Consider the following 27386-nt stretch of genomic DNA (forward strand, 5'->3'; position numbering starts at 1 on the left):
AAGATATGATCCATCATAATTTAGTACTGTTCACAAATTATTACTCAAATTATCTAATAAGCAGTTCTATTTCTCTGTAAATACCCCTGTACTTGTCACAATATCAGCATTTGTTGTCATCAAAATGTTTGGAATGCCAAGGACTGAACACCGAGACTGTTTTTGTGGTGCATAATTTGTATCCATTAGGTAGGAGAGTATGTTTTTCCATTCAGTTGGACAGTATGACTGTGGTAAGTTATCTTTGTTTTGTATCTATTTCACTGGACCGGTATGGTTGTTGACGGTTATATTCATGCATTTACACAGTTAGCCATTACCACTGTCTAGTTGCCTGTAATGTTCTGTTTGTACTTAGGACACAGATGACCTAGGGTTCAATCTCATCCTAGGACCGGTCAGTTGTCATTGATGTCCATTGTATACAACATGCACAAATTCTGATGTAGCTCCGCCCCTATTCGTGTCTGGATCGGGTCGTCCTACATGTCCCGTTTATTGACACAGATTCAGATGTGGCTCCGCCCCTTTCCTTGTTTGGATCGTGTTGTTCTACATGTCCCGTTTATGGGACATGACACAGATGTTAATGTAGTCCCTCTCACTGTTAATGATCCTCTGGGCCACAGAATGGTGATCCTCTCGCAGAACATTCACTCCATTTACAGAGTACACGTACTGACGAACCTTCAAATGATAAGTTGTACTCCGTAAATCTGATTTGTCTTTTTATTAACTGCAAGTCGCTAAAAGAAGTGAGGGAACAATGGAAAAGAGGGTGGGGGAAGAAAACAATTAATAAACCGATTATTCCCCAGCTTCTCTTTCGGACAGTTAACCTTGTGTGTAATTGATCAGGAAAAGGGAGTATGTTACCTTAAGCCCAGCATCTGCTGCAGGTCCCTCTGGATCGACGGTCTGGACATAAGTCGGGCCAATTCCCCGTATGACAAACCCATAGCCTACAGAGTCACTGAAAATCTAAAAACATCAGAAGATAAGGAAAAGTGATTAATCTTGTATTCTGTAAAGAATGCAAACTTGTGAGTAAGGTAAACACGGACCCCTGGACACACCAGAAGTGGGATCAGACAAACACGGACCCCTGGACACACCAGAGGTGGGATCAGACAAACACGGACCCCTGGACACACCAGAGGTGGGATCAGGTCCCTAGGAGGAGTAAGCTTTCTGTTGACTGGTCACACCCGTCATGAGCACTCCTACTGATAAAAACAGGGATTGTAAAAACTTGGGTCTAACTGTGAAAGAACATAATTATTTCATGTCAGATGGATTGGGAAACTTACCTGAGACAGGATAGGTGTGTTATGGAACTCCCTTTAGATAGGACTTGGGCATGTCGTGAAACTCCCTTTAGATGGTATTTGACATAGAGAATAAGAGTGTTCAGGGGACTTGCCCTCTGTTGGATTTGACAGATCATGTCTAGAGATACGCAAAAAACCAATAGATTTTCAGGCCCCGTCACATCCATTGAAAATTAAGGTATTTTTTTTGTCAATTATAACAAAGTAACTCTTCTGTTACATATATTTATGTAAAACTTTCAGAAGGTTTTAATAACATTGTAAGTATCTTTTGATCAAATAATTATTAAATATAATAGTATACATTATAGGATTAAACATTCTTTTTGAAGAATTTATCGATGTGTAAACTCCGGACATTTTACTCACAAACTGAATAAAAGTGCGAAGCACTTTTATGTTAAGTTTGTGAGTAAAATGTGTGGAGTTTACACATCGATAAATTCTTCAAAAAGAATGTTTAATCCTAATATAATTCCAATTCATTCACTTCATTAACAATATTGCAAAAATTTGAATAGTTTCCCCGCACTATGTTATTTGTTTTCAGGCGTGTATGAATACATCGCGTTTTCGGATTTATTGATTTATAAACTCTTGTTCAGCTTTATTTTTGTCCAATCAAAACACTTGTAATAAATAACATTGGAATTATTTGATAGTAAGTAATTAATAAAAATTCCAATGCTTATTCTACATAAACATGTACATGAGGAAGAAAAGGTAGCCCATTCTACAATCAACATAAAAAGGAAAGATAACCCATGCTACAACCAAGTAAAAACAAACAAAAAACCTGCCTGCATCATCAAAATTTGAAATTTTTGGCCTGAAAACCTTTTTTTTTTTTTTTGGCCTAATCGGCCATTACACAGGATTTTTGAGCATGTCAAGAGAATTACCATTACACGAGATATTACTATGTCAGGAGACCTACCCTTAAGGTTTTACAAATATCAGGAATTTGATTGATTGAATATTGTTTAACTCCCTCTCAAAAATATTTCACTCAGTAAAGGGCTGAAAAATTTAGGCCTATGCTCAGCGCTTATGGCCATTGAGCAGGGAGGGATCTTTATCGTGCCACACATGCTGTTGCACGGGACCTTGGTTTTTTGTGGACTCATCCGAAGGATTGCCCCCATTTATTCGCCTCTTACAACAAGCAAGGGAGTATTGAGGATCTATTCTAAGCCGGATCCCCACGGGAATACTATATCAGGAGACTTACTCTTAAGATTTTACTATGTCAGGAGACTTACCCTTAGATGTTACTATATCAGGAGACTTACCCTTAACATGTTACTATATCAGGAGACTTACCCTTAACATGTTACTATGTCAACAGACTTACCCTTAACATGTTACTATATCAGGAGACTTACCCTTAACATGTTACTATATCAGGAGACTTACCCTTAACATGTTACTATGTCAACAGACTTACCCTTAACATGTTACTATATCAGGAGACTTACCCTTAACATGTTACTATATCAGGAGACTTACCCTTAACATGTTACTATATCAGGAGACTTACCCTTAACATGTTACTATATCAGGAGACTTACCCTTAACATGTTACTATGTCAACAGACTTACCCTTAACATGTTACTATATCAGGAGACTTACCCTTAACATGTTACTATATCAGGAGACTTACCCTTAACATGTTACTATGTCAACAGACTTACCCTTAAGATGTTACTATATCAGGAGACTTACCCTTAACATGTTACTATGTCAACAGACTTACCCTTAAGATGTTACTATATCAGGAGACTTACCCTTAACATGTTACTATATCAGGAGACTTACCCTTAACATGTTACTATGTCAACAGACTTACCCTTAAGATGTTACTATATCAGGAGACTTACCCTTAACATGTTACTATGTCAACAGACTTACCCTTAACATGTTACTATATCAGGAGACTTACCCTTAACATGTTACTATATCAGGAGACTTACCCTTAACATGTTACTATGTCAACAGACTTACCCTTAAGATGTTACTATATCAGGAGACTTACCCTTAACATGTTACTATGTCAACAGACTTACCCTTAACATGTTACTATATCAGGAGACTTACTCTTAAGATTTTACTATATCAGGAGACTTACCCTTAACATGTTACTATATCAGGAGACTTACCCTTAACATGTTACTATGTCAACAGACTTACCATTACACAAGATTGGGTATAATAAATGACTTACCCTTACACAGGACTTGATGTAGGGTGTGTCAGGAGATTCAAGTTCATCTGCTGTCTCGTACCTCAATAATACTGTCAAATAGATACACCATCATACCTCAATAATACTGTCAAATAGATACACCATCATACCTCAATAATACTATCAAATACATGCACCATCATACCTCAATAATACTGTCAAATAGATACACCATCATACCTCAATAATACTGTCAAACATATACATGTATATGTACCATCATACCTTAATCAGAGGGGGGTATGGAAAATTATCTGGGTGGGGTGAGGAGGAAGATGTGCTCAAAGTTTGTACCTTTTTTTAGGGCACCTTATAGCTGAAGGCCCAAGTGAGCCTTTAGAACTGATCAAAATTTGTCTGTTGTCATTGGCGTAAACTTTTCACATTTTGATCTCCAGAACCACAGGGCCAATTTCAACCAAACTTGGCACATAGCATCCTTGGATGAGGGGGATTCAAGTTTGTTCAAATGAAGGGCCATGCTCCTTCATAGGGGAGATAATCACAACAAGAGATGTTTGTAAAACACATATGCCCCCCATGGTGCAAAATTGAAAAGGGTTATACACACACATCATTTAATTGATAGTAGTATCATCAATTCAAAATATTGAGTAGACAATATCTTCCTATGTCAAGAGTGAATTGACCATGTGACCTAAAAGTCAATAGGGGTCATCTACTCCTTATGGTGTACCAAGTTTGGTGTCAATCAAGCAAATAATTCTTAAAATATAGGAGACAATATATTACTATGTTCAGTTCAACAACTGACTTTTGACCTCAAAATCAATATGGGTCATCTTCTCCTGAAGATGTACCAGTGTACTAAGTTTGATGTCTGTCAATCAAAAGGGTTATCAAGATATTGAGTGGACAGTATATTACTTTGTCCAGTTTGACCTTTGACCATGTGACCTCAAAATCAATAGGAGTCATCTCCTCCTGAATATACACCACTGTACTAAGTTTGATGTCTGTCAAGCAAAGGGTTCTCAAGATATTTAATGGACAGTATATTCCAATGTCTAGGTTGACCCTTGACCTTTAAACATGTGACCTCAAAATCAATAGGGATCATCTTATCCTGAAGATGTACCAGTGTACCAAGTTTGATGTCTGTCAAGCAAAGGGTTCTCAAGATATTGAACGGACAGTATATTTCTATGTCCAGTTTGACCTCTGACCATGTGACCTAAAAATCAATAGGGGTCATTTTCTCCTGAAGACGTACCAGTGTACCAAGTTTGATGTCTGTCAAGCAAAGGGTTCTCAAGATATTGAACGGACAGTATATTCCTATGTCCAGTTTGACCATGTGATCTCAAAATCAATAGTGGTCATCTTCTCCTGAAGACGTATCAGTGAACCAACATTGATGTCTGTCAAGAAAAGGGTTCTCAAGATACTGAGCAGACAGTATATTTTCATGTCTAGTTTGACCCTTGACCTTTGATCACGTGACCTCAAAATCAATAGGAGTCATTTTCTCCTGAAGATATACCAGTGTACTAAGTTTGATGTCTGTCAAGCAAAGGGTTTTCAAGATATTGAGCGGACATTATATTCTTATGTTCAGTTTGACCTTTAACCATGTGACCTCAAAATCAAAAGGGGTCATCTTCTCCTGAAGATGTACCAGTGTACCAAGTTTGATGTCTGTCAAGCAAAGGGTTCTCAAGATATTGAGCGGACATTATATTCTTATGTTCAGTTTGACCTTTAACCATGTGACCTCAAAATCAAAAGGGGTCATCTTCTCCTGAAGATGTACCAGTGTACCAAGTTTGATGTCTGTCAAGCAAAGGGTTCTCAAGATATTGAGCGGACAGTATATTCTAATGTCGTTTTTGACCTTTGACCATGTGACCTCAAAATCAATAGCGGTCATCTTCTCCTGAAGTTGTACCAGTGTACCAAGTTTGATGTCTGTCAAGCAAAGGGTTCTCAAGATATTGAACGGACAGTATATTCCTATGTCCAGTTTGACTTTTGACCATGTGACCTCAAAATCAATAGGGGTCATCTTTTTTTGAAGATGTACTGGTGTACCAAGTTTGATGTCTGTCAAGCAAAGGGTTCTCTAAACATTGAATGGTCAGTATACATGTATTCCTATGCCCAGTTGACCATATGACCTCAAAATCAATAGGGGTCATCTACTCATTAGGATGTACCAGTGTGCTAAGTTTGATGTTTTTCAAGCAAAGGGTTCTCAAGATATTAAGCGGACATTATATTCCTATGTCCAGAGTAGATTGACCTTTGACCTGAAAAACATCATTATCAAGTGAATGGTTCTCACCGACAGGTGAAAACCAATATGCCCCTTTTCTTTGAAGGGGGGCATAAAAATAGGGTAGGGTCATTTAAAAAAAATTCTCAAGAACCACTGGGCCAGAGAAACTGAAAATCCTGACATAGTGGAGATGCAAGTTTGTGAAAATCATGACCCCTGGGAGTAGGGTGGGGCCACAATAGGGGATTAAAGTTTTGCATCAAATATATAAGGAGAATCTTCAAAATTCTTCTCAAGAATCATCGGGCCATAAGAGTGGAGATTTAAGTGATAGCTTCCTGATTTAGAGTAGATTCAAATTTGTTCAGATCATGGCTCCTGAGGGTAGGATGGGGCCACATAGGGGGGAGTTAAAGTTTTACATGCTGATATGTAGAAATCTTCCTCTCCAGAACCACAGGGCCAATTTCAATCAAACTTGATACAAATGATACAAATGCTTAGGTGAAGGGGATTCAAGTTTGTTGATATGAAGGGCCATGCCTCCTTCAAAGGGGAGATAATCATAAAAATAGGGTGGGGTCAATTAAAAATCTTCTCAAGAACCACTGGGTCAGAAAAGCTGAAATTTACATGAAAGCTTTCTGACAAAGTGGAGATTTAAGTTTGTAAACATCATAATCCCTGGGGTTAGGGTAGGGCCACAATGGTGGATCAGAGTTTTACATGTGAATGTATAGGGAACCAAACTTTGTACAAAGCATCCTTAAATGAAATTTGTTAACATTAAAGGCCATACCTGTCTACAAAGTAATAATTATGATATTTAATGAATTTGTAGTCATTTACCTGTCACATACGCAGTAGTGTTTACCTGTCACACAAGTTTCATAATTAATGAATTTTTAGTCATTATCTTTGAAAAAAAAATTCTGAACGAAGCTCCTTGTATAAAGATAGTTTTGCTCAAGCTTGTTTATTGCTAGGAACTGCAACTCAGGTGAGCAATGTGGCCCATGGGCCTCTTGTTTTGTTAAAAGTATTCAATGTATAACAAAAGGGTAATTAACTATTTTGAATGAAAAATCAACATAAATGTTTATTGTTATATAATGATGAAAGTGAACTGACTTTTTTGCATGAGACTTTTTGGAGAGTTGTCTGCCCTTTGTAAAAATAAGAAAAATCTAATTTTCTAAAAATATGTGCGGTAAATGATTAATTTTATTTCATAATGTCGTAAAGAGAAAGTGTATGTAACTTTTTACCAAGAGAATTTTGTATGGAAATATTTCTTTTGAAAATAAGGATGTAATAAAACATGTTCTTCCTATAGACTTCAATGTGAAATTCTAAGCGAATCAAGCAGTAATCAAAATTTTGAAAATTGTTATCATGGATTATTTTTATTTGATGAACCCTTCAAATGATACCATAATTACAAAAATTCCACCATCCATTTACTAGATATGAAATATGATAGATATCTTCGCTAACCAAGAGTTTTCGGGCTAGCGAAGATGGATGGCTATACATTCAATTGAATGTTCAGCTAAAAGGGGATGGAGGCTGCAACCCCTTGACCCCTCCCTCTAGATTCGCCTCAGTTGATAAAAATATACCCAGAACAAAATATATCAATAGAAAAAACAACCAGAGTACTGGTATGAAAAATTAGACAATTTTGATCTGACCTGAATTGGGCTGCATGAGAGAAGTGTTTGCTGGTTTCTCCGTTTCTGTGCTGTTCATTTCGTAGCATTCATTATCTGAAAATTAAAGCAAACAGCTGGCTTCCCTTAACAACAAACAAGAAATGTTTGCAAAACATATATGCCCCCTCCCCAATGGGGCAAAATTGAAAAGGGTTATACACATCCATCATTTAATTGATAGTAGTGCCAAACCAGTTCAAGATATTGAGCAGACAATAACTTCCTATGTCCAGAGTGGATTGACCATGTGACCTAAAAATCAATAGAGGTCATCTACTCCTTATGGTGTACCAAGTTTGGTGTTAATGAAGCAAATGATTCTTAAAGTATAGGAGATATATATTACTATGTCCAGTTTAACCCTTGACCTTTGAACCCAAATATTATAAGGGTCATCTACACCTTATGATGTACCAGTCTACCAAGTTTGATGTCTGTCAAGCAAGGGGTTCTCAAGATATTGAATAGACAGTATATTCCTATGTCCAGTTTGAACATGTGACCTTAAAATCAATAGGGGTCATCTACTCCTTAAGATGTACCAGTGTACCAAGTCTAATGTCTGTGAAGCAAAGGGTTCTCAAATTATTGTGCAGACAGTATTTTCCTATGTCCAGTTTGACCTTAAACTTTGACCATGTGACCTTAAAATCAATAGGGTTCATCTACTTGAGGTGTACCAAGCTTGATGTCTGTCAAGCAAAGTTCTCAAAATATTGAGTGGACTGTATCTTCCTATGTCCAGTTTGACCCTTGACTTTTGACCTCCAAATCAACAGAGGTCATCTACTCCTGAAGATGTACCAGTGTACTAAGTTTGATGTCTGTTGAGCAAAGGGTTCTCAAGATATTGAGCATACAGTATATTCCTATGTCCAGTTTGACCTTTGATCATATGACCTCAAAATCAATAGGGGTCATATACTACTTAAGATGTACCAGTTTACCAAATTTGATGTCTGTCAAGCAACAAGTTCTCAAGATATTGAGCGGAAATTATCTTCCTATATTCAGTTTGACCTTTGACCATGTAACCTCAAAACCGACAGGGATCATCTACTCCTGAAGATGCACCAGTGTACCAAGTTTGATGTCTATCAAGCAAAGGGTTCTCTAAACATTGAGTAGTCAGTATATTCCTATGTCCAGTTTGACCTTTGACCATGTGACCTCAAAATTAATAGGGTCATCTACTCCTCACAATGTATCAGTGTACCAAGTTTAATATCTGTCAAGGAAAGGTTTCTCCACATACTGAGTGGACAGCCTCTTCCTATGTCCAGAGTAGATTGACCTATGACTAGAAAATCAATAGGAGTCCACTTCTACCCACACATGAAATATCATTACGATGAAGTGAATGGTTCTCAAGATATTGAGCGGAGAACATGTGGTCTACCGACCTACCAACTGACCTACCGGCCGACCGACAGGTGCAAAGCAATATGCCCCTCTTCTTTGAAGGGCTCTTGAGTAATTTTTTGTTAAGTTTGAGTAATTATTTAGAATGCGAGACAGACGATGGAGAATTGGGATCACCCTAGTCCATAGATCAGTTGACCAAGAAATATCCATATTTACCACAAGTATTGGCGTGGGTGGAGAAATCGTGTGATTCCAGGAATCGGGTCGGAGTATCCTGGGGCTCTGTTGAGTTATGTGAATCGGTTGACATCCGGCGCTGGTCGTCTAGGATGAGAACATCCGACATCCGACGGCGCTGATCCAGATCCAGATTGAACTGATACAGCAGCATGTTGTCATTCCTGAAGTGATGGTCATCCGTCACTGCAGACGACAAGGAGACTGTGTGACGACAGAGAGCGACAGGGCAATAAAAATAAATGTAACAGACTGTGACGACAGGGTAATAAAAATAAATGTGATAGACTGTGTGACGTCAGAGGGCGACAGGGCAATAAAAATAAATGTAAAAGACTGTGACGACAGGGCAATAAAAATAAATGTAACAGACTGTGTGACGTCAGAGGGCGACAGGGCAATAAAAATAAATGTAATAGAATGTGACGACATTGCAGTAAAAATAAATGTGATAGACTGTGACGACAGGGCAGTAAAAATAAATGTGATAGACTGTGTGACGTCAAAGGGCGACAGGGCAATAAAAATAAATGTAATAGACTGTGTGACGTAAGAGGGCGACAGGGTAGTAAAAATAAATGTGTTAGACTGTAACGTCAGAGGGCGACAGGGCAATAAAAATAAATGTAACAGACTGTGACGACAGTGCAATTAAAATAAATGTAACAGACTGTGTGACGTCAGAGGGCGACAGGGCAATAAAAATAAATGTAATAGACTGTGACGACATTGCAGTAAAAATAAATGTGATAGACTGTGACGACAGGGCAGTAAAAATAAATGTGTTAGACTGTGTGACGTCAGAGGGCGACAGGGCAGTAAAAATAAATGTAATAGACTGTGTGACGTCAGAGGGCGACAGGACAGTAAATATAAATGTAATAAAATGGGAAAACACTGAATGTCAGAAAATATATTACAGTAAATCTCAGTTACAAGAATGACGGGTATAACGAATTACTCTTTATAGCGAAGTGATTTTCATCCATGTGGTAAGTGAAATAGCTGGATATAGCGAAGTAACAATTGTTTGTCTTTCATGTTGATAATGCAGAAAATGAACATGATCAAATCAGTTTCAAAAATGATTAAAGGGCAATACCTCTAGATCGCTCATGAAAAATTTCAAGAAAATCAAAATTTTAACAATATGCACAACCTTAGCATGTGTATACTGATATCCGCTTATTAAAATAGTTAGAAAACTACTGGGGGTTAGCTGGACAGTCGAAGTAATATGAATGCTAATTTCACCCACAAAATTATGAAATTTAATCATTTGTCATTATTGTAAAAAATTCCATAGAATGAACTTTATATTAAAAGTGCCTTGTAAAATATGAAAAATTTAATGAATTGCAGGAATCAGCTGAACATTTTTCCCCTACGGATAGACGGACAGCAGTTACACCACCAACCCCTTTAAATCGGGAAAACATTCAAAATGTAAATTATCCCCCCTCTTTTTCTCAACATATCATGGAAATCTTAATTTCATGGATGAGATTTAATTCTCGAGGTTTTATACAAATCAACACGAATATACACAGACAGAACTACTATCAAACAGGCATTGAATGTCATGTCAACTCACACGGTGGCAAACATTTCATCTCATTTTACCCCTTGCGTTTCTATTTTCCTCAACTGAAAAAAATGTCGCTACCATGTCTAATGATATCGTTCTCTAGCAGTTGTCTCCCCGTGATTATGGCTTGCTCTTTCGTGTCTGCCATTCCTGTCTTCACCAACCAATCGACGAAGGCTGTTCCCATAAACGCCCTTGCATACACCTGTTCCTTCAACTGATAGCTCCGCAAAATTCCTTTCTTGGATGAGTTTATCCTGGACAGAACATAAGTTGTTAAGCACTTAATTAAGGTTGTCATACCCAGTCACACAATGTGTCTAACAACACTTGCTATCACCACCAGGAATGAAAATGAAAAGTGAATGGAATCAAACTAAGTCAGAATATATATATATATATATATATATATATATATATATATATATATATATATATACGATATATTACGATATATACGATATATTACAAGTTATACGATCTACCAGGGAGTATTTCAGCGTCACTGCACAACGAGTAATTGTAGAATGATATGATAAGATGTGCTATGGACAAGTCTTGATATTATCAAATGATTGATTGCATGGTTTTTTTTAAACACTTACGAGTGGTAGATATCGAGCACCTTGTAGAAGAGGAGGAGGTCTTTATGTGATCTGATTGTGTCGTCATCACGACGAAACCGATAAAAGAGCATTTCATCCTTAAACTTATGGTCATCGCAAACTACAGAAAATTTAAGAAATAAACAAATTTTAAAATAAATTCATGAAATTTACATCATTCTGTGAATATCAGAGAATCTGAGCTGTTCAACGAACTCGTAAGTAAAATCTATACATGGAGATTGCGAACACAGACACCAATAAAGGACTCTGACTACCGTGATGGAAGAACGCCCACTTTTGTAAGACTCTCATTATCCGAACGGCAAACAGACGGTCTTCACATCGTTTGCTTCGAACCAGCCAATCAACTGTCTCGTTACCCTGGAAACAGGATTTATAGCTCCGGAGTCGGTATTTCCGATCTCTGACCAGTCCTACGCCATTCATGCAAGATCTAGGAAAATAAAAAGTACACAGTGAGCAACCTCATTCTAGTCCCCTACGTCAAATCTACCATGTTGTACTGGTTTTTTATTTATTAATTTCGTTTTTTATTTGATAATTTCGTTTTTTTAAATTTAGTTTTGGTTTGCACTAATGGGCTTCCGTATTTTTCAATAGTTATGCAATGTTTACCTGGGAATTTGTTTGTAATTTCCTTGGTTATCTGATGTAGTTGGATATCACATACAGCTGGGGAGCATTTAGACCCTTATAACACATCCAAATATCTGTTCATAAACTTTTGAATTAAATTTAAACGTATTATTTTCCAAAATTAATCTGAAGAGAAGGCTCAGATCGACGGTGGATGGTGTTTTTATTGCATAGATAGATTTATCCGATTTACTGTAGTATGTTTCTACTGCCTCAAATTGCATATTTGTGTAGAGTGATGTGATATTATAGGCTAGCTGACCGCGTATAAGTAAGAAAATATAGGGCTCCCATCAGTAGGTACCTCAACAATCACTTGACTTTGCACCCGTGTGTACCAGTGTGGCTGCTAAAACTGGTAGCCTTTGTTTATGCCAAGCGCTGAATACTTTGCCGTATCATGTAGAATTAATGACTTATCAGTACAGTACGTTGCTTTTCTTATTCATTGATTTCGTTGTTTATTTAATAATTTCGTTTTTTAGATAATAATTTCGTTTTTTATATAATAATTTCGTTTTTTATTTAGTTTTGGTTTTTATTTAGCTATTTCGTTTTTTATTGAGGATTTCGGTGTGTTTTTTTTAATTTAGTAATTTCGTTTGTTATTGGATTTTGGTTTTTTATTTAATATTTTCGTTTTTTATTTAATAATTTCGTATTTTATATAATAATTTTTTTAAAATTTAGTTTTGGTTTGCACTAATGGGCTTCCGTAGAAAAAGACTCCAACACAATTTATTTTCCTATCATGCATAAATCATTGACTTTGCAAAATCTTATGATGTCACAGGAGGGTGGAAATACCTTTTATCTATAATAAGAAAGGGAATGGTAATGATGTGAACTCATAAGTCATTAATTCTACATGACATGCACAGCAAAGTTTTCAGCGCTTGGCATAAACAAAGGCCACCAGGTTCAGCAGCCACACTGGTGCACAATGTATCACACCGAGTCCAGTGACATTTACTTACTAAGTTAATACACGGCCAGTTTTGGATGTGGTATAGGGATCAAAATGCTCCCCATCTGTATGCGATATCCGATTACATCAGATGACCAAGGAAATTATAAACAATTTCCAGGTAAACATCGCATAAGGTACCACAGGCGTAATCGTGACGATGGCTTTATTTTTATAAATAATGGGTCGAGGCCTCTACTGGTGGACTGTTAGTCCTCGAGGGTCTCTACAGCCCAGTAGCTAAGTACTTCGTTACTAGCTTGAAAATACTGATGTATATTTAATTGCTGTGGTAAAATTTAGAACTTCATTTCAAAATTAAGGATTATATCCCTTGTGAATAGTCCTTAGACGAATTTGACTTCAGTTTTTTTTCTTCTTAAAATAGCTCTTACAAGTTTATTGTTATTTCAGATTTCAAACATTTCAGTTGAGCATCACTGAAAAGACATTATTTGTCGAAATGCGCATCTGGTGCATCAAAATTGGTACCGTATAAGTTTTACATTTAGACTTGTTTTAATATGGCCACAGGAACTCGACGTTTTAAATATATATAATAAAAAAATGTCTTCCTGTAAACATGATATTATGTGTACAGGAAGACAGATTTTTGTTACATACATGTATATATTCAAAACGTCGAGTGAAATGAAACATGAAATATCTGTGAATGAAATGCATTTTTTTTTTTACCCTACGGTGTATAAAGGAATCGATTTGAGGCAACTCGCATTCTAGATTTTAAAACGTGCATCAAACCTACAAATTGGAACGAAAAAGTGCACATAATCCTTCAGTTTATAAGGGATTTATTAAAGGTAAAACTATTTGCCATATGAGAAACACAATTGATAAAGATGTACTTCAAGGTAGTCATTGCTAGAAATTACTGGTAAAGCCGACGAATATCATTTTATCTTAGAATGTAAATCTCCAGACTTGGGGTAATTTATGGAGTGGAGTGGAGTGGAGTTGTGGAGTCATGGAGTTGTGGAGTCATGGAGTGGAGTCAATGAATAAAATTCATGTTTATCATGTATAAAATATACATTTACATACCACAACACAGGACTTTGATATAGAAATGCTTACAAATAAAATTAAAAAAACATGCATTACTGAATGCAGAAACTGATCATGATTTTGCAACTCTTAATCAGTAACCTTTTGTTTGAAATTTAATTACTGAATGCCTGTATTATATAATCAGCCCTGGGATGTAACACGGCTACTCTTTGATCTCCATCACACTGTTGTGGACACAGTGAATAGGTGTCCCAGATAACCATTAACTTTATAAAAAAAAACCACCAAGATTTACTCCTGTCAATTGATCAATAATATTGATAGGTTATATCAATCTATAATTGATCCCAAAAAAATCCTCAGCTATTATATAAAAACACATGAATTTAGGAAATACCATTGCCAAGGCAATGCATTTACACAGCGTTAAAATGATGAAGTGATTATCTGACATTGCAGGTCATAGATTTGACCTCATTGTTAGCGCTTGTGACAGGAAAATTTTCCTCACACCTAAGGGGATGAAGGGGCTTTGACAGATGTGTGTACAACTAAAGTAGAACAAACAGATTGAACCAAATTCCAACGCACCTATTTGTACCGGATGAGGGTGTTGAGTTACATTACTAGTGACAGTTGGGGGATAATAAAGTTATGAAGCACAGAGACTCCTCTCCATGACTCCACAACTCCACTCCGCTCCACTTCATAAATTACCCCAAGCCATATCTCCATCCACTTTACGAACAGAAGTTTTGGCTTCTAGATATTGGCATGTACCGAATACACTGAAATTTAGAGAATTAAAAAAACCAACTAGGTGTATTTATTTCTAACACATGATGAGTTAGTCTGCTGTCCTCCCTAACATGTTTATCATGTCCTCCACCTTTATTTGAATTGAATAAAATTCTTTCCAAACAAACCTTCTAAAGTGGGGCTATAGTGATAATGAAATCAATCAAAACACACATGTGATACTTGATAACTACGATCTAGCCACCTCTGTTATCAGGTACAAAAACAACATGGTATACGCCTTGTATTTATCGCCAAATACAACCCATAAAGCGAAAGCTTCTAAATTACTGGCACATCCCCCAGAGAGACAACGACGTTTTCTCTGTTCTACATTGTACCTATCGAATGTAGGACAGAAAGTCACAGGACAGAAAGTCACAGGACAAAAAGTCACAGACAAAAAGTCACGGACAAAATGACCATGGACAAAAAGTCACAATAAGAAATTTTATGAAAGTAGGACAAAATGTCACAGGACAAAAAGTCACAGTTTATAAGAAAATAAAAAGTATTGATTTTTTAAATATATTTTAAAACATCGTTCTTTTTGTAAAGTTTAAGAAAATATATATGCAAAATTTATATTTTCTATGAGATTTTGATAATCATAAAATTGTTATTCCTTTTATCATATTTATTGTAAAATATTATTTTGATTTTTAAAAAGAGATTAAATAAAAATAAGCTTTATGATCATTTGGTTTAGTATACTACATATTAATGATTGTCAAAACAAAATCTGATGGCAGAATTATGGCTGGCTTCCTTTCACTCCAAATTATTGTCAAAACAAGAAGTAAGTGAACTGTCATATAATAATTGCTATATAAACAAGTTAATGATTTTCCTTTCTTATTATCTAATAATGAACATCTAATAATGAACTGAAAGTGCTAAATGTGACAAAACAAACACCCATAAGAATGATGACATGTAATCCCTTCTACCTCCCATCCTCTGTAAGAAATGTCTGGTGTCTGAACAACAGCTTTAGTGAGCATTTTTGTGACTTTTTGTCCAGTGACGTTTTGTCCTGCGACTTTCTGTCCGTATACCGTACCTATCGTGTGGTTCATACAAACGCGATAAAAATTTACGGGATACGCTCACATTCTCTATTTTAGAGTAATCAAACTGCATGATAATTATGAAGTGCAAATAGACTTTTGATATGACGGATTTGCATGCAGCGAAAATTCAATCTATCGATCAATCAAATCAATTAGCTCAATATCATAACCTCGTATCACACCGCCGAAACACTTAATTAGTGTAGAATCAAGTGATTGCTGAGGTACGTGGATGATGGGGGCCATATAATTTATGGGGCTAGTGTTGAAGTAATTTTGGAGAAAATCTGTAATCCGATACATGAGGTCTGGGGCCTTTCAGCGAACATGTGGTGAAGGGATAAGTTGGCTGTTTTGTAATGTCATGCTGCATTGGCGATAAATAAATCGCCATAAATAAAATAATTAGGAGTCGTGTTCCATTCCTAGTCTAGGTCGCTAGTTCCATTCCGTGTGCTCTACTGACACACTACATTAAGGTAATTCCACCCCTCTAGAATTATAGGTTCAATCTTATATTTGATTGTTGATTCTTTAAATAATGCATCTTAGTAACAAATAAAAATGATAAAATAGGTATGTCGCGGTGTTAATTTTTTTTTTTTATCAATTAGCACACACTTATACTTGTATCAAAGACAGAAAATTGCAATTTTCCTTAAAGGGAAAGGCACCCCAAAATATTTTTACATGATAAATGATAGGATTAATCATATGTTAAAGATTTGTCATACAATTCTGTTGATATATGGCCTAGATAAGCTTCAGGACTAATTTGAAAACGTCAAAAATTGAAATTCCCGCGATCTGTAGAGGCTGCCATGATGTGTAACTCTTTTGTATTCAAGACCAGAAAAATCAATAATTTTGACGTTACACCGTCTGTTCCGGTTTTTGATGAGATTCTAAGATCATCCACAGGTGCTTGGGTTCAGGACCCCCCCGACCCCCCCGACCCCCCCCCCCCCCCACACACACACACACTGAATAAGCTGCATGAGTTGATTTAATTATTTTTTTCTTGAAAATATTTCTAATGCATGTCAACAACGTCTTGCATACCCATAAAGTCCAAAATAAGCCCTTTAAAAAAAAAATACCCTCACTGGTTATAACCAGTGAGGGTATTTTTTTTAAGGGCTTATTTTGAATTACATGTATTATGGACTTTATGGGTATGCAAGACGTTGTTGACAGGTATTAGAAATATTTTCAATAAAAAAATTAATTAAATCAACTCATGTAGCTTATTCGGATGGGGGGGGGGGGTCCTGAACCCAAGCACCTGTGAGATCATCAAAGATGTGCATGTGGTAGATCTTACGAATAAGTAGGTTGATGCCTTTCTGGCAAGCAGTTACTAATGCGAAGGGGAGATGTGAAAAAAGTTGTTTTGTTTTTTTTTCGAAATTCTCGACTCAACCAAGTCATTTAAAAAGAATAGTTGAGGTTCAAGACATTTGTATGAAGAAACGTGTACCGTCTGCTTGCCCTGCGACTTGACTGAATGTCTTCTTTCCTCAATTTCTTCTTGCGAAAGAACGGTCTCAAATCTATATGGCTCCAAACTTAACTGTTTGCACGACTTGTCATGTTTACAGTGCTGCTGACGTAATAAACCGGAATAGACGGTGTGACGTCATAAATTAAACTTCAATGACCACTCTCTTTGCGAAGGGTAATTCAAAATACATGATTGATTAATATTGATTTAATTGTTAAGCGAGGATTTTTGTTGTTAAAGACTGTCAATTACGATATCAGTATGTAATACTCTATTCATAAAAGCAACTATGTGGTTAAGGTTGCCTTTCCCTTTAAGGTTGATTGATCCTCATATGATGTCACAGTTTTTTGCAAAATCTTTATTTAATTAAATTGTGTGCATGATAGAAATATATCTTTCAGAGGAATTTTATTCAATGAATAAGATAAAAAAAAAAAAAAATGGAAAACTTTTGATCCTGAAAAAGGTTTTATTTTCCATAGATAATCAATTATTTATAATTCTAAAAATGTTTTCAAGGGCAATAACTCCTATGCTGGAATTTCCTCTACTACATGTCTATGACACAATGATTTCCCCAATATCCACAATTAATTTTTATACATCTATGTATTAGTAGTTTTCTTAAACTGTTGACATTTAAAATTTGTCATTTCAACAAGTTTTTATTAACTTTCATTATTTTATTTAACGAAAAAGTGTGATTTTTTTATGTTGATATATACTTCTGTTTTTGTATGTCTGACATCTTTAAAAAGGTGGCAACATACACATTTTCTTTGGTTATTGATTAGATTTAGCTATATTGAGTGAAAATCAATACAGTTTTTCCACTTTTAACCATTAATATGGAACCCGATTACAATTACAATTAACGTTTCGGTAAGAGAAAGACGATAATGAAATATTGAATTTATCTTATCATTCAGCTCTGTATACTGACTTTGACTTGTTTTAAAACTTAAAAGAGATCATTTGAAGCAATATATAGTCTTAGGGGTGTAAATGTGCCTTATATAGTCACACAAACCGAACATTTTGTGAGCGCCACGTGATGATTTACAAGTAAAATGGCGGCATGTTTCGAAAAATTAGGGAAAATTAACCCTATAATATTGAGACAGAATTTAGAATGGAAAAATTGCTTCACAGCAAAAGATATTGATAAATACATCATTCCATCGAATCCAAATAAACCTCATGGAAAGGGTGCAAATGCTCTCACGGAAACAATTGACTTAAACCAAAATATTTATGAACCGGCAGCACGAATGACTGCGTTTCGCGTAGAATCAAAGGAAAGACTTATCAACTGGATTCATTGTCTGGTATTCAGATACCACATTGAACTTGGCGAAAAAGATGAATTCTTAGTAGAATGGACTGATAAACTTTGCAAACAAAATGAGAGCAAACACGACGAGATACAAATCAAAATATTGACAAATGATGATAGCAGTCAGAAAATTATCACAATTCACATATTTCTGACAACTTTCCTTATCACCGTACAAGGTTCCTTCTACAAAGAATGGGTTTCCAGTGAATTTGAATACCTAAAAGCAATTGTGGAAAGCAGTACTTTGAGTACATCCCAAACTAAAAAAAACACATGGATGAAACTGTGGTTAAGAAAAATGTCACTACTCATCAAACCCATCGGCCCTCCACCTGTGACAAAACAGTGACAGTGGTTAAGAAACGTTCTGATTCACAACAAACTCCTTGTCCTCCCAACAGTGACCACTCAAGCTCAGAATGGAATGAAATCCTGTCTACACCTATGAACTATAAAAATAAAACAGCACCACGACTTCTGTTACCAAAATCATTAACAGAAATTGATGGAACACCAATTGAGCAAGCACCGTACATACAAAATTTAGAGTCCAACTTGTGCTCAGTGCTAAAAAACTTCGAAGAAAAACTAGATAATTGAACTCTAACGGTGAGCTCACTACAGAGTCAAATTATGATCCTTACTGATCATCATACCGCAAACACAAATCTGAAGGAAACCATGGGTGAGTGTATTAGATCAAAAGATGATGAAAATAGCCTTCTGGTCAAAGAACTGATGAGAGACAACCAGGAAAATAGGTCACTTGCCAAAGAACTGATGAGAGACAATCAGGAAAACAAGTTACTGGCCAAAGAAATGATGCAAGTTCATCAGGAAATCAAAGATCTTGCTTCTGAAAACAAATCGCTGTTGTTGGATTTGACAAAACATAGGAATGATATTCCAAAGATACAAGGACAGCCAGATAAAGTTTCTGAAAGCACAGCCCTATTGACTAAACAAAGGAATGACTTACTCAAGGTACAACCACTTACGACAGATGTAGATCTACCCCACAAAAGACAACCAGAAAGAAAACTGACTGGAATGAAACAGAAACAAATTAGTACCCAAGAAGATGAAAACACCGAAGTGAAACACCTGAATATACTTACCAGAAACTGACACGAAGCTTTGAGTGACTCACTAGAAACCAGAGAAAATAACTTAGCTCAAGAATCATCTCGAGACCTACCAACAGAAATGATAATGGACTCGCACGGAAACGGACTTGATCCAAAATGGATTTATAAAAACAAATCCTTAAAAATTACAGTTCTTGGAAATGGAAAAAAGAACATTAGTGGAGCTATGGAGCACATGAAAAAATCCATACAAACACCAAAACACCTCATAATTGGTGTTGGGTGTAATGACCTATCAAACGAAAACCCAGAAACTGTCATCAAAAGATTTAGCAAGCTTGTGGAATCTGCACCCCAAAACTGTTACCTGCACATTTTGCCACTCTTCAAAAGGATAGGAGAAATGGAATACAACAGAAAAGTAGATGCAGTAAACAAACACTTGAAAGACATGTGTGAAAATAGAACACAAAGTCGCATTTTCTTTGTAGGGGAAAATAAGATCCTGGATCATGGAGGAAACTATACCAGAGATGGAATTCATTTCTCAAATACTGGTAGGAAAAACCTCGTATCAACCATCAAAGGACACTTAAATCCCTTTCTTGGAATGAAACCTTATGACCAATACAGAAAACCAGTATACAGACAAGAGAGACAACCCAGATCGAACCCAAGTCATAACCACAATCCCGGTTTACCCCATATCAGAGATTAAATAAAGCAACTTTCATATCTGGTATAAATTGTCAGTATTGATAGAAACTACATGTACTATATTCTAGTCAGATCGCAGTTTATCTCATATCACATGATGTGAAGAAAAGATCTTCATTGTCATACCCTCACTTGATATACTGTAGTATCTTGTAAGAATGCTACTACCTGGATACATGTACATTATATGACCTCATATATTCAATGTGTAAAATTTATATTGTGTCTATATCACATGTACAGCTATTAAGTGTGAAATTCTTCTGTTTTCTTCTAAGAATACTGCTACATCTATATATATTGTGCACATAACATATAAATATGTATCTATGTTTGTGCTAAGGTTTACATAATCAATGTTAAATTTTTCTACAAATAATATTATACAAGGCCCTAGGTATTGTTAGACATTATATTGTGTGCATAACACACATACATGTAAACATAAATAGATGATAAGTCTAGTCAGTCAAGAGAATTTATGCAATCAAGTACAACATGCTTAACACTGCATACTGGAATATACATAGTTTTAGTAAATCAAAATTTGATGATAATGTTGAATTTTTTAGTTCTTTGTATCACAAGTATGATGTTATTTGTTTTTCTGAAACCATGCAGGATTCACCACATAATCTTCCAGGATTTGCTACTCCATTTGTACTCAATGCTAAAAAGATTAAAAAGAGAGGCAGAAAATCTGGAGGGCTTATGATATTTGTGAAAAAAGATATTTACAAACACTTTACAAAAGTAAAGGAATCTGATAACTCCATTTGGATAAAAGTAGAAAATGTTAAATTTTCAGACTGTAGATCCCGGGATATATATGTATGCTTTTGCTATGTGAAACCATACAAATCAAAAGACTTGTCTGAAAATGTGTTTTCTCAAATTACTACTGAAGTTTCCTACTTTCAGTCTCTTGGAGAAGTATTGATAAGTGGCGACTTCAATGCACGCACAGGGGATCTACTTGATTTTATTCCATATGATTCTGTAACAGAAACATTCTCTGATTGCCCCCTACCTCCAGATTATTCACCTGATTCTACTTTACCACGCAATAACACTGATAAGCATACCAATCTACATGGTGAACTCTTAACTACACTTTGTAAAACCTTAAACCTTAGAATTCTTAATGGAAGATTCCTGGGTGATTCTCTTGGTTATTGTACATTTTATAATTTTAATGGTTCTAGTTGTATAGACTATATGTTGGCTACCAGTCATGTTTTACATAATGTGATGTATTTTAGTGTTTTACCACCTACAGAATTGTCAGATCATAGTATTATATGTACTAGGCTCAAATGTTGTTCCTTTGATAATCCACTCATATGTGAACCAAAGATTATATGCAGATCTAGTCCTTTGAAAGGACAATATATTTGGTCTGATCAATGTAAACTTGCTTATCAAACAGCTTTAGTTGATGTAGAGAGCACTGACTGTCTAGTTGAACTTGAAAACAATCTTAGTAGTGAAAACTTCAGTATTAATGAAATTAACAATAAATTAAATCATATATATGTAACAGCTGCATCTAAAACTCTTCTTTTTAAACCACCAATAAATAAGCATAAGAAAAACAAACCTAAACCAAAACCATGGATGTCTAATGATATAACTCAATTAAGGAGGGAGGTCCAAAGACTTGGAAGAAGAGTGCAGAGCAAACCAAAAGACTGTAATCTTCTACATGCTTTCAAAAATGCCAAACGACAATTTAACATTATGAGAAAGAAATCAAAACATGAATTTTATAAAACAATCACTGACAAAATTGATAACTTGAATCAGAATAACTCAAAAGATTTCTGGAAAATTTTAAAGAAAAATAAAATGCACTTAAACTCCAATTCTTCTTCCCCAAGTCTTCACATGTTTGTGGATCACTATAAAAACTTATTATGCTCTAAGGGAAATAATGCCTATGAAGATGTAGTTGACTCTGAAATACAAAACCTTAATCCCCTTGATTATCCTTTTACATACAGTGAAGTTAAACTTGGTATTAAAAATCTAAAATGTGGCAAATCACCAGGACAAGACTTGATACTCAATGAATTTATTAAAAGTAGTTCAAATATACTTTTATCTGTAATAACAAAACTTTTTAATAAAATTCTTCTTTCTGGGGAAATACCCGAAGACTGGAATCTAGTACAAATATCTTCCATTTATAAATCTGGGGACCCATGTAACCCAACCAACTATAGAGGATTAAGTGTTACTAGCTGTATGGGTAAACTTTTTAATGGGCTTCTACAGTACCGCCTAAACTCATACTTAGAAACAAATAAACTACTTAGTAACTACCAATTTGGATTCAGGAGGAATCGTCGCACTACAGATAACATACTTATCTTAAAAACTCTTATTAACAAATATTTTAAACACAAGAAACAAAACATATAGGCATGTTTTGTTGATTTCACCAAAGCTTTTGATACAATTGATAGAACTTCTTTGTTAACCAAACTATACAAAAAAGGTGTAGGTGGGAAATTTTACAATCTCATAAAACACATGTATTCAAACACTAAATATTGCTGCAAAGATGAATCTAGATATAGTGAACCATTTGTGGCTACGCGTGGGGTTAAGCAAGGCGATAACCTTTCCCCTACTCTCTTTAATATATTTATTGATGATTTCTACTCACAACTTATGAATTTTAACACAAACCCACCTAGACTTCAAAATGTTGAAGTTGGTCATTTATTCTTTGCAGATGACTTAATTCTCCTCTCAACTACAAAAGAAGGCCTTCAAACTTCGATAGACTGCCTTTCAGAATATTGCATAAAGGAAAAATTAACTGTTAACCTTAATAAAACTAATGCAATGATTTTCTCAAATAAGAAAATTGACACAGCCCAACACTATTTTAATTATAATCACTCAATAATTCATCTTACACATGAATATGAATATTTGGGAATTATTTTCAGTTGTAATGGCAAACTTAAATATGCAGCTGAACAGCTAGCTGACCGTGCACGGAAAGCTTTTTATGCAATTAAACATTCCTTGCCCTTTTATGATAAATTATCTGTAAAAACTCTTTTAAAACTTTATTCTGCTCTTATTGAACCTATCATTTTATATGGTTCTGAAATTTGGATTTCAGACTTTAATATTAACATTAACAATTGTGACCAACTACCCTTTGAAAAAATACAGCACTTAATATTTAAAGACATTTTGGGTGTACAGAAAAAAGCTTCAAATTTAGCCATCAAATATGAACTAGGAACATTCCCCATCTGCTTTAAAGCTCTCCTCTCTATGTTCAAATTTTACAAAAGACTAAAAAACTATGATGATGAAAATGGTATTAGAAATCCAATACTTATGGCTGCTAAACTGGAAGATGATAACCTTTATAATACTGGCATACAGGAAAATTGGCAAGGACAAATAATAAAGTTAAGAAATAAGCTAAATCTTCCATCATTGGATATTGATAAAAGCACATTTTACAATTACTTGAAGACTTACTATATTGATAATATTAACATGCAACTGCAAAATACTGAATTCTCTAAACGTGGAAAATTGCTATTTTACAGTAAAATTAGAAAGAACTATGAATTACAAGACTATTTGAAATTTCCAATTGCGACAGTAGTACGCTCTAGATTAACAAAACTAAGAATATCTGCCCACCCTTTAGAAATTGAAACTGGTAGATATTCAAAACCATGTATTCCAAAAGAATGTCGTTTTTGTCAGTTTTGTAAAACTACTGTTGAAGATGAGTTACATTTTTTATATGACTGCTTCATGTATAAAGATATAAGAAAGAAATATTACTCTTTGAACATCTACAATTCAGACGATGATATATCAAAGGAAAACCATTGTAAAGTACTATGCAATCCTGTCAATGTAGTTCATGCTAGAAGGTTTTGTGAATTTTTACATGAATGTTTTGAATTGCGCACCAAAAGTAGAGTGCTATAACTACATTTAATTTATGTAATATGCAATACTATATTGCATACATAGTCTAATATCACAGGTACATATCAAATATATACTTGTATTTACATATATGTAAATGAACTGTTAGTAATTAGTTTATTGCCATTATATATCTCATATTGTGTAACATGATTGTATGCCAACATGCTTGGTGAATCAATAAATAATTGAATTGAATTGATAAGTCACTTGAGGATCGATCCACTTTAAACAGCATCATCAAAATTTCTCAAGAATTGTTTAAAACGATATAATAGTATTCATAACAATTTCATGAAACTGTTTCTTTAAAAGATATACAAAATGTTTGTGAGAAAATAAAGGATAAACAATATAATGGAAACGGAGTTATTGCCCTTGGATTCAATATCTTGAACTATGTAATTGATTATTCACATGTAACTTAGACGTTTGAAATATTTTACGGTTAACAATATTTTTTGCAATAGATATTGAAAAAGACTCCAACAAAATTTATGTTCCTGTCATGCATAAATCTAATCGCTGACTTTGCGAAATCTTATGACGTCACAGGAGGGTGGAACTACGTTGAATCAATCTTTCTTATTAGCCTAGGTCACGCAAGCCGTTTGACTCCCCACTCATAGAACACTGCATTGACAAACGTGTAGGTGACCTAGACTGCCTTTCTTATCAGATTTGAGTACGGCGATAAATAATCAAAGCATTTTCAAATACAAAACTGTCTTGAGATATCCCTAAGATGTTATGAACAAAAGCAAAAGGTGTAAATAGAGTGCTAGACCCCCCCCCTCCCTTTCACAAATTCCTGGATCCACCTATGCTATGTATAATTTACTCAACATTCAAAACTAATACATTGAAACTATTCGCCTTGAATTGCAACAAATAGAACCTAACATACTGTTATTTTCATACTGAGGTTAGGAATGATTATTTACAAGAAAATTATCTAAAAATTCTCCACAAAGAAAGTATAAAACACCCATCACTTAAAGAGATTAGGGATTAGGACTGAGACTGGGAGATACTCTAAACCATCTAAATCTAATGGTTATCATTTTGTAAAATATCCAATAAAAATAAACTCTATCTCGCTTACGGCCGTCCTTTTCATTAAAAAAAAATATACGTGAAAGGGGTATCCCCAGATAAGTTGTTTTAAAATTGATAGAGACGGAAGGAGTTGAACTAGAATCCGCTCAAATCTCTCGGTACTATCGCCGGGGCTTGATGATCTGCAGAAACCCCCGAGCCGTGAAGCAGGTGCCGGACTGAGACATTGCAGATAAAGGGTCGCAATGGTCTGGGAACATTTAATCCTCTCTTCGACCTATTCTGAAAAAAATTCCCAAACTCGTGACAGAAAATTACGAACTGCTTCTTTTCTCGCTTTCTATTTCCCAAACTGCAATGTACGTCAGCTTTCCAAGAATTTCTACAGAGAAGTATATCTTTCAAAAATCAACGTGAACACCCAAAGTGATTTGCTCATATGGAACATTAATGGCTTTCTTTTTTTAACATTGGCCACCACCCACGACCACCCCCTTTCCTCCCTTCGAATATTTTCCCCACCTTATCAGCCTAAAAGTCAAAATGTTGAATCGCTAGAATCCTAGCTCTTCGGCCCTACAGATATCGAACGATGAAAGCCTGGTTGCGCGCGTACATGTCAGGGATGGGGGTGATACTGAGAGTAATACAGAGGAAAATGACATATCATGTAGAATGTCTTGTCTTACATCCACCCCACCCCCTCATCTTACTAGCACTGATACTCTCTGACGTCAGATTGACATACCCCCCCCCCCTTCTGTTTCGGTCCTATTTCCCGCTGTTTCATATTAATCTTCTTATCAATACTTAAATCACAGTGTGCATACTAAATCAAGACACAGCTGAGGTAGTTGTGCTGAAGAATGAACCTTAAACAGTCTGACCTGAGTTGTTCCCCGATGAGAAAGATCTGGTACGTGCTTAGTGTGGATACGACCGGACAAAAGTCTTTCCTGGAGTGGTCAGTCATTTCTCGGGTATCGTCCCGGAGGGACCGTGCTTGTAAGTTTCAATGTTTGTGACAGATATTGTTATCTATAGGTAGCTATATGAAGATAAAGGATGTAAATAACCTAAATCAAGGCCCATCAACAGGATTCAGGGACACCCATATATATAGTTATAGACAAATGAAAAGTCATGTGCCGGATTAACAAGCCTGTAGAAATTACCTCACTATGTTTTCCGCGACCTCCATTTGTTGGGGAATTTCAAAACTACAGAATCTTGAACACTAATTCTCTCAAATCTCCATGCACCTCTCTCTCTCTCTCTCTCTCTCTCTCTCTCTCTCTCATATGGACTAAGACATGCACATGTTTTTCTCAAACTCCGCCCCTGTATTCAACTCTTGATATATAGAACTAATCAATATAAAGTTGCAACATAAGGAGAAAACTGATCTGACACTAATTTACAAGACGGAAAACGTTTAGATTAAACCACACCATTTTCAAAGAGCACAGATCTTGAACTGACCATAAATTTTATACGCCTGTCTCCGATACCGTGGGACAGAGGATAGAGGTGTCAAAATGAATTATATAAAACACATGGCAATTTCTACAAAGTTTATAAAATCACACCTTTAACATAAACTTGATACCAGCAATAGGCCTATCTCCGTGTATAGACCACGAGTTCGGGTCCCGAAGGGTCCCCCCCTTCTCACCAAAAAACTTTTTTTCTCTCTCTCTTTACAAAGTAAGGCTAATTTCTATTTTTGAATGCGTCTCATACTTTCACTCGTGACAATTTTCTGTACTCCTTTTCGTTTGGTGTGTCAATTTACATCCCTTGCTATATATTCATCAGCAGTACATTGTTATTGTAAAATTCAGTTTC

At 35.5% G+C, this 27386-nt stretch overlaps 1 protein-coding gene across 3 annotated transcripts; it reads right to left on the reverse strand.

The window, feature by feature from the left end:
* On the reverse strand, positions 1 to 26566 carry LOC125669530 (DEP domain-containing mTOR-interacting protein-like). Of its 3 annotated transcripts, none has more exons than XM_048904091.2 (9): positions 26426 to 26566; positions 11605 to 11783; positions 11327 to 11447; positions 10800 to 10978; positions 9113 to 9337; positions 7511 to 7585; positions 3557 to 3627; positions 877 to 981; positions 1 to 687 (listed from the first exon to the last, which is right to left on the reverse strand). In XM_048904091.2, the coding sequence occupies exons 1-9, from the start codon at positions 26509 to 26511 to the stop codon at positions 553 to 555; spliced, it is 1176 nt and encodes a 391-aa protein (XP_048760048.1). In that variant the 5' UTR covers positions 26512 to 26566; the 3' UTR covers positions 1 to 552. The 3 variants fall into 3 exon arrangements, with proteins under 3 accessions (XP_048760048.1, XP_048760049.1, XP_048760051.1); XM_048904092.2 differs by having other exon boundaries at positions 9113 to 9319; positions 26426 to 26560; XM_048904094.2 differs by lacking the exons at positions 1 to 687; positions 877 to 981 and adding an exon at positions 988 to 1223 and having other exon boundaries at positions 26426 to 26560.
* Between the last annotated feature and the right edge of the window lie 820 nt (positions 26567 to 27386).

The sequence above is a fragment of the Ostrea edulis genome, chromosome 4 (genome assembly GCF_947568905.1).
Source record: "Ostrea edulis chromosome 4, xbOstEdul1.1, whole genome shotgun sequence".
In the NCBI taxonomy this organism is placed as follows: domain Eukaryota; kingdom Metazoa; phylum Mollusca; class Bivalvia; order Ostreida; family Ostreidae; genus Ostrea; species Ostrea edulis.